This window comes from Trypanosoma cruzi, genomic scaffold (assembly GCF_000209065.1).
Source record: "Trypanosoma cruzi strain CL Brener 1047053516721 genomic scaffold, whole genome shotgun sequence".
In the NCBI taxonomy this organism is placed as follows: domain Eukaryota; phylum Euglenozoa; class Kinetoplastea; order Trypanosomatida; family Trypanosomatidae; genus Trypanosoma; species Trypanosoma cruzi.
In genome coordinates, this window is record NW_001849506.1 from 146,735 (window position 1) to 154,786 (window position 8,052).

General features: G+C 47.4%; 5 protein-coding genes across 5 annotated transcripts, besides 14 other annotated features; all 5 read right to left on the reverse strand.

Annotated features, from left to right (window-relative positions):
* Positions 1-2,939: a sequence feature (heterozygous, Esmeraldo-like haplotype).
* Positions 1-3,296, reverse strand: Tc00.1047053508213.9 (regulator of chromosome condensation, putative; the record flags this gene model as incomplete). The annotated part of the gene is made up of 1 exon (XM_800336.1): positions 1-3,296. A coding segment is annotated over one exon (3,296 nt), but the record flags the coding sequence as incomplete, so codon positions are not given.
* Positions 2,940-3,319: a sequence feature (areas merged during assembly that could not be assigned to a particular haplotype. This can correspond to areas where the two haplotypes were merged or to regions with more than two copies in the genome that were merged during assembly.).
* Positions 3,320-8,052: a sequence feature (heterozygous, Esmeraldo-like haplotype).
* Positions 3,330-3,353: a microsatellite.
* Positions 3,361-3,396: a microsatellite.
* Positions 3,563-3,649: a sequence feature (A-rich).
* Tc00.1047053508213.20 (hypothetical protein, conserved) lies at positions 3,891-4,361 on the reverse strand (the record flags this gene model as incomplete). The annotated part of the gene is made up of 1 exon (XM_800333.1): positions 3,891-4,361. One exon carries the CDS (start codon positions 4,359-4,361, stop codon positions 3,891-3,893), a length of 471 nt encoding a protein of 156 aa, XP_805426.1.
* Positions 4,560-5,399, reverse strand: Tc00.1047053508213.30 (uncharacterized protein; the record flags this gene model as incomplete). Its single annotated transcript, XM_800334.1, has 1 exon — positions 4,560-5,399. One exon carries the CDS (start codon positions 5,397-5,399, stop codon positions 4,560-4,562), a length of 840 nt encoding a protein of 279 aa, XP_805427.1.
* Positions 5,225-5,268: a microsatellite.
* Positions 5,657-5,683: a microsatellite.
* Positions 6,185-6,230: a sequence feature (A-rich).
* On the reverse strand, positions 6,439-7,161 carry Tc00.1047053508213.40 (hypothetical protein, conserved; the record flags this gene model as incomplete). The annotated part of the gene is made up of 1 exon (XM_800335.1): positions 6,439-7,161. One exon carries the CDS (start codon positions 7,159-7,161, stop codon positions 6,439-6,441), a length of 723 nt encoding a protein of 240 aa, XP_805428.1.
* Positions 7,070-7,092: a microsatellite.
* Positions 7,165-7,212: a microsatellite.
* On the reverse strand, positions 7,327-7,719 carry Tc00.1047053508213.49 (hypothetical protein, conserved; the record flags this gene model as incomplete). Its single annotated transcript, XM_800337.1, has 1 exon — positions 7,327-7,719. One exon carries the CDS (start codon positions 7,717-7,719, stop codon positions 7,327-7,329), a length of 393 nt encoding a protein of 130 aa, XP_805430.1.
* Positions 7,799-7,824: a sequence feature (AT_rich).
* Positions 7,834-7,854: a microsatellite.
* Positions 7,984-8,019: a microsatellite.

Genomic DNA, 8,052 nt, shown 5'->3' on the forward strand with positions numbered 1-8,052 from the left:
CGTTCCCATTCCAACAGAACAAACAACATGTCAAACCCGCCAAAACAACGTGAAAAAAATACAGGTGAAGATTCCTTTCCCAAAACATGAGATGAATTGCCCTCCTTATTCTGATGTCGAGAAGTCATCGCTAATCGTTGTGGTGTGAATCTATGAAAGAGGACCTTCTTGCCATCTTGGTGGATCTCCCCAGAGACCGCACTGCTGCCATCTTCCCAAATCAAGATGCCACATGAAGCACCAAATGCTGCATCACGCACACCATGAGCAACATGCGTCGGGAACAACACCTCCGAGGACGACGTCGCATGTCGCTGCCGCCGCTCCTGTTTCCGGTCTGTGTGAGAGTTCAACTTTTCATCCCAAGACGGAGGTGGACCCTCGCAGTGATGCACACCGCACTGTCCATGATCATTCAAGCCCCAAACAAACAGTTCTCCAAGATCGGTGATTGCAAAAGTGTTGAACGGTCCACATCCAAGCTGCCGCACACAATGAGCAAACTTCAACGCCACTGGGGTACATTCTATTGTATTACATGAACCCCCATTCCCTAACGGCCCTCTCCCCCAGGCATAAATCCTATGGTCATATGAAAGTGCAACGGCATGTGAAACGCCTGCTGCGACAGCGACGACATCTTTAAGCCCCTCGAGAAGCATAGGAGTCGTCAAGCACGGTGCAACGACACGAGGATGACCACAGTAAAGAGATTCTCCCCACGTGTATACCTCGCCGTCCTGAGTGAGGGCAACGGCAAAAGTACCACCGCATGCAACTTGAGTAACCTCCCTCCAACGCAACGCCTTTATCTCCCTTGGAGTAAAAAGGGATTCATGGAGCGGGACAGAATCACCGTGTCCAAGTTGTCCATGTGAGTTCCATCCCCAACTATAAACACCACAGTGACTACTCAGGCCAATGGCGTAATCAGCACCACAATCGACTGCACACAGCACCACCCGCTCGGGGAACGCGACCTTTTTAAATGTATCGGTGCAGGGTATAGTGGTGTCTCCTATACCCAATTGACCCCTCTGTGACTGGCCAATTGCCTGCACCTCTCCCGCTACTGTAACGACAAATAAAAAACCATTTCCTGCTGCCACAGTACGCACTCCTTGCCGCAGAATAGTCTGCTTTAACCGCCTCAATTCATCCGTTGAGACAATTCCATTCGATGCTCCCACAGGGTGTAGAGAAAGAGATCGAGGAAGACCTACCGCCATACCATGTATGGATTTACTTGCCATCGATAAAAGAAGATAGCTCCAAAAATTTCGCTGGGGAATATTGAATCGAGCTCCGTAACCCAAACCCATACCGCACGAGCGAACTGTCCCACATGACATTATATCGCCATCTTCCAACAGCACACATGTATGTTCCCGTCCACAAGAAACAGCAATGGCAGGCTTTGGTAAAGGAAGAGGCTCCGGGGTTGTACGGGGTGCCTCACCACGAAGCCCGAGTTGACCACATGTGTTTTCTCCAAAAACAAGCACAATCCCATCTCTTGTAAGCACAGCAGAATGAAATGATCCACAACTAGCATCAATAACCACATGATTTGCCAATGATTCAATCCGTTGTATCTTGTTCCCACTGTGTCCAGTACCATGCCCCAGACTTCCACTGCGATCCACACCCCAAGAATAAGCATGTCCTGCAGAAGTGATGGCAATACAATGAAAAGGACCAGCCCTTAATGCCACAATTTCTCCTTCTATCGGTTTGGAGACTATAGTAAGCTTTGCGCACTTTGTTCCCGTTCCTGTCTCTGTATCACAAAGTTTTTCCGAAGAGAAGGTCTCCCCAAGCATAGAGTCTTTCCCCCACATCCCTATCTTACCATCGGAAAATAAAACCGCGGCAAAAACACTTCCACATGCCACCTCTTTAATTTGACCATATTCATTGGGAACATCCACCATAACTGGTCTAGAAACAGTCTTTGATTTTGGTAATAAACACTGGCCGCAGCCATTTCCTCCCCAAAAGTACATTTGGTTGCGTTCACGAATGACCGCCACAACAAACTCCGATCCAGCCTCAACTTTTACAATTCTATCTTCTGAACAAAGTGGCACATGATAGAAACACTGGTGGCCATCACCGTAAATCCTGGGGAAAAAAAGAGGTATTTCTTTGGATTGACCGCATCCCAATTGCCCGTGCTCATTACTTCCACAGCTGTACACCTTATTCTCAACTGTCACCACATGGCATGATTTTGCCCCGCAGGTCATGGAGACGACAGGGATGGGTGGTGTTAATACGATTGGTGAAAAAAAGAATGCATCAGAAAACGTTGACCCAGATTCCGACTCAAAGTTTGTTGTAAAATTTTCTAAACCATTAAACGCAACAACGCTGCCCCAAATTAGCAACAATCCGTTGGAAAGATAACGTGAGAACAAAGAATCTCCCTGTTGCTCAAAATTTCGAGCCTCCATCAAACGACGGGATGCAACAATAGAAGGGGAACGAACAGTAAAATGAGGATCCTCAGAAGCCCCTGAGCCCAGCAAAGTCGTAGGCAAGAAAGAAACGCTCAAATTGGGTAAATGCGGCTCACAGCCAATACCAAATTTCCGTGCAAAGGCCAGAACGGGCGTAGGAAACTGCGGTGGTATCCAGTAGCCCTCCCCTTCACGATCACTATACATTGGATTCTGTCTAGATGGCACATAGGAGGGCTTCCCTGGTAAATCTCGCCAACGACGATGGTTGCTTCTTCTTGGCACGATCCCGTTCCCTGATGATTCTAAGCGGCTGTTCTCCGAAAATCCCCATTGTGCAGGCACTGACGGAGACAACGTGTGGGCACGGCCTGCGTGTTCAGCACGTTGGTTGCTCTCGCGTCCCGTCAAAATATCTGACGGACGAACATGAAAAAGTTTTGTCAAAAACAAAACAAACTGCAATACATGTTCCAAAATCCCCGGTGAGACATCAATGTAACGATCAAGACACATTTCGCGGCATCCCTTGATACCCACTTGCAGCAAAGAGCGACAAACTTCAGCGGCAGTATCCCCACCTCGTAAAAAGGCAGTACATAAGATACGTTGAGCTAACGCACCGTGCTCAATTGCCACGGATTGCGTGATATTGTGTGTGTCATTTTTCAAGTGCTTGCCTGCAACAAGAAGCAGTTTGACGAGGTGCTGGTAGAGGCTCTTCTCCCATGGGGCCAAGGCGGAAAAGGAGGAGGAATACTCTCCAATAGTGTACAATATTAGCGGCAAAACAGTAGCGTCTCCGCCCAGAAGTCGCTGTACATATAACTGCATTCAGAAAAACGCAAAAACGGCCTAAAAAAGAAAAATAATAATAATAATAATAATAATCTACCCCTCTCTCTCTCTCTCTGTCTGTCTGTCTGTCTGTTTGCTTTATAACCGAGTAAGTATTTATATATTAATTCCTTGTCTATTTACTTGTTTCCCTACCTGAGTGAAAATTAAGTAACGTTACCTTTTCTTGGTATATATTTTGTAAGTAGATGGCGTCGTGCCTAACTACGCCCCGTTCTACTGCAATAATAAAACCCACCAACAAAGAAAGAGAAAGAGAAAGAGAGAGAGAAAAAAAAAAGGGAATAATAAAACACACAACAACAAAAAAAAAAAAAAAAACAAGAAAAGGGGGAATGTACAATCTTGGAAAAAGAGAAAAGAAAATAAAGAATGTATCCCTCAATTTGCTTTCCTCCCATCACTCAGGCGGATCTCTGTGCACCTCTGCCGCACCCAACACTTCACCGTCCTTCTCATTCCGTCATTCATTGGCTTGGCAATCCCACCCCACCCCGCCATGTGAAGGGAACAACACGCATGCTGAATGACAAAAATAAATACAAAAGCAGCAGGCAACGCATTTCCTCGTCAGTGTGTCAATGTCTTTTCTCCAATCCCCAGACTTGCGATCCACGCCATGTATGACTCTCCGTCATCGGGTGCTGCAACAACTTCAGCCTCGTCACATCGTTCTACCTCAATCCCGCGTACATCTGCCCCGCCTGCTGCCGTTAACCGCACCTCTTTTCCGCTCTCGTGATTGGAATTCATCTCGTCCGCGGCGAGTATGGCGCTGCGATAATCCTCAAACTTCACGAAGGCCGTACCCAAGAAACGCCCCGTGCGTCGATGTCGCAGGAACCGCACATCCACCACGTTACCGAACTGAGAGAAGACGGTTGCAACATCTCCCTCAGAGAGACTGACGGCGCTCTTCGCGTCTGCGTGTTCAAGGCGTCGCACGACAATCCACGCCGATTTGCCAAGAAGTTTGTGATACTCCTCGGTGTAGGCACCCGATTTGCCGTTCTTGTAACGCTGAATACCTCGCTGATGCATCACCCACGTAGTCGCCAGAAACACCAACCGTCACCGGCTCCACGGGACAGACGCAAGGTCCCAGAATAAAAATATCCCTATTCAATTCACGGGAAAGTAAAAGTGAAGAGAAGTCATTACAGACCCAGTTGCATCCCATCTCGCTTTTCTTCACAATACAGTAAAACGTAATTTTCACACCAGTAATAATGAGGATATTTATGAGCGCATATAATTCGCCAGTTTGTTGTGGCGCTCCAAGTCTACCAGCGTCAGAGTAGGTATAGATGGTACAGGCCACTGAAAGACACATCGCTGCAGTCCTTCTCCTTCTTTATCTTTTTCCCTTTTTTTCATTTCATCACGGGCGAGATAGGTCTCACCTTTTTTCTCCTCACTTTTTCGTACGGGCATGGCAAGTCGTTCAAACAACTCTTTCCTCTCATCCTGTGAAAGTCGGGTGGGTTTACCCGCATTTCGCCGCCCCCTCGGTGATATCATCATCTCTTGTTCCTCCTGCATTCGGTTTTCCCCCCCATTGGCCCTGCATGGTCGGTCCAGTGTGTCATGCTGCACCCGTTGGTGATCGCCGTCGTCGTCGTCGTTGCTGCGTTGCGGCTGTGGACTTCCCTCCTTCAAGTTCCCGGCCGATGATACGAACGTCACGTGCCGCGGGCTTGCATCAACCACCTCCTGACTTGTGGACTCCTGCGGTAGGCGCCTTCCCTCCTCCTGCGTCACGTGCTCCTGTGCGTCAAAATCCTCCGCTGTCACAACTGAGGATGGACGACGTGGGTACGGCGAGACGGAGTCGGCGGCGCCAAAGAACGGAAAATCCCCCTGCCGCCTACAAATGCCACGCAGCTCCGAGGAAAAGTCGCAATCAGCAGTAGCAGCAGCGGCGGCGGCAGCAGCTGGGGCAGTAGCAATTTTGCCGTATTGCTGCAGCTGCCGCTGCTGCTCACGTTCTGTGGTTTCAGAGATTGGGGAAGCGTCCGCCATTTTCTCAAGGTCGATGGAGAGTGCCCCGTCACTCCGAAGCCGCGCAAAACTCTGCATCCCAACAAACTGGCAGGAATAACACTCACACGCAGAGAATCAACCAAGAGCCCTCCTCCTCCTCCTCATCATCATCATCATCAGAAACGTTCAAACCCGAGGCAGTAACAAAAGAGAAGTGCAATGAAGAGACACAACATGAGTGTCCACTCGCCGCCATCAACAACATAAAAATAAAAATAAAAAGAGACGCAAAGGCCAAATAACCCTCCCTTCCTGCGCGTCATTTTGTGAGCAACATCCATGAGAGAGGGAGCATAAAATAAAATAAAATAAAATAAAATTTCGTTCCTGCTCTGTACACTGAGCAAACTGCCCATCGTATTTTCCCCCTTTCATTGCACCGCTTTAATCAGGACCATTCACAGTTACGCCAAACCCCATTTCGACACGAGACAGTCTCTCATAGCGTTGTTGCGTACGCAGTTCAAACAACCGTCGCTGACGCCTAATCAAAAAGTATGTAAAAGTAAATATAGACACCATAAAAAGTTCAAACAACACAAACGGCAGGCTCGTTCGCTGTGGATCTGCAAGATCTACACATGTTTTGGCCGCTATTTTGGCAGAAGCACCAGCACCTGAATCCGCCATTAAAAAAAAAAAGGAGGAAAATCCACTACGTGTGACTAAAAGAACTTTTGTTTCCTTTTCCTTTTCCTGTTGTGTGTCCTCCGACAGGAGTGCCTTTCCAACCACAAAGAATGTCACGACAACAGGTACTTCTTTCCTGCCCCACCCTAAACGTACATTTCATCCGAGAAGAATGCCCCAATACGGAGTGGAAACAAACAAAAAAAACAAAAAAACAAAAAGGGGAAAAAAAAAAAACACCAAATAATCCACCAATTTTGCAAACCAATAAATGCAACAATAGCCCAAACTTGCACGTAATGTGCATCTGTTTGTTTGTCTGTGTGTACGTGTGCAATGGTTGGGACAGAAAGAAGGAAAAGGGAGAAGCAGCAACATGCCGCAACGCATACGGATCCAAACGCAACCACAAACACAAATAGAAAAAAAAAAGAAAAAAAAGGCATCATTCACGGACCCGCTTCTCGCCCGCCAATGCTTCGTCATCATCTGTCTCGCCCAAAAATGTTGGCGCAATTTGTAATCGCCAGACCTCTTCGCCATTTGGCGGCTCCCCCTCCGCAAATGGGAGCACGACGCCCTGCAACTCCTTTAATGCCCGCTCAAACGCATCCTTTCGCTGCAGTTCCACCAGTGCGTAGCCGCAGCACTCGCAGTTTTTGTCCAACGGCATCCGTACCTCGCGTACAGGGGCGTACCCCTCGCTCTCTTCCTTCTTGTAAGTGAGAAAGAGGTCGAGGATGTGGTCCGTCGTTGTGTTCGCCGGCAGGTTTGTGAGGAACAGCACCCACCCCTCAATGCTAGGCATCGGCTCGCCGGGCCGCACATCGGCTGGGCGAACAAGTCGCTCAAACTGCGAGCGCAACCGACGAACTCGCCGAACAGTCGGCACCTCGTCCACAATGGCGTCTTCAATAATCATTGAAGCTTCCAATCCCTCTTTTTCGTTATTTTTTCGTCTCCCTCTCTCCCCCTCTATTAGCGCCTTTTCTGTTGTTGTTGTTGTTGTTTTTTTTTTTCGCCTTCCACGCCTCCTTTTATTTCCCCTACAAGAGAAATTCCTTTTTAGAGGTATGAAAAAAAAAAAAAAAAAAAAAAACATGGCATCGCAATACAGCCGTGCAGACAGAAAGACACAGAGACGAGTGCATTCGTCCGTCGGCGTCATCCCAAAGAGAAAAAAAAAAAAAAAAAAGAAAAAAAGAACAACAAAAAAAAAGACAACTGGATTTCAACTAACTTTTGTCCCCATCCCTGTGGGAAAAACACCATCAATGTGGCAAAGTACAATATAAAATGCCTGCAGAAAACAAAACGGTCTCCTGACAGCTATTCATAGGTCATCTCCATTCCATCGCAGTCCCGGCTTCGTCGTGGCGCCCCCATAACCAGTCAAACGCGGCCCAAAACGGTGATCGCCTTTAATATATCCACCACGCATGTTGCCCGTGACTACATAGCGCCCATATGCTTTAATTTCTGTCGCCACGGATTGATCTGAGTTGTAAACCATTCCCGTCTTCACAGTTGCAAAGCGTTGGGAACGAGAAAGCATATTGTCAATTATTTCCTGCAGCTCACGAGATGTGCATTTCTCCACCTTATCTCCCAGTTCCACACGAATGGGGTACAAAATCCCTGGTCGGGCATACGGCTCGTTTTGCCGCATAACATCAATAATACGGCAAAAGACAGGAGCCCCTAAACACCGACTAAAACGCAACATCTATTTCACTGACGGACAACTTTTGTTGTTTGTTTGTTTGTTTTCTTCTTCTTTTGAGCTTGCAATAACGATAAGCTGCAATTATTATTATTATTATTTATAAATCCCAGAAAGACACACACACACACACACACAGAAAAGAAAAAAAAAGCATTCGACAAAAAAAGTAGAAATGAAACCTAAAAGCAGAACTTCTACTTCCACTACATTCCATGTAGCCTCAACCTCCAGTCCCCCAGTCCCCTTCCTTCGTTCATTGTTCCCCTCACTCTCTCTCTCTCTCTCTCTCTCTCTCTCTCTTTTTTTTTTTTTATCACTCATTCCGTCCCGCTT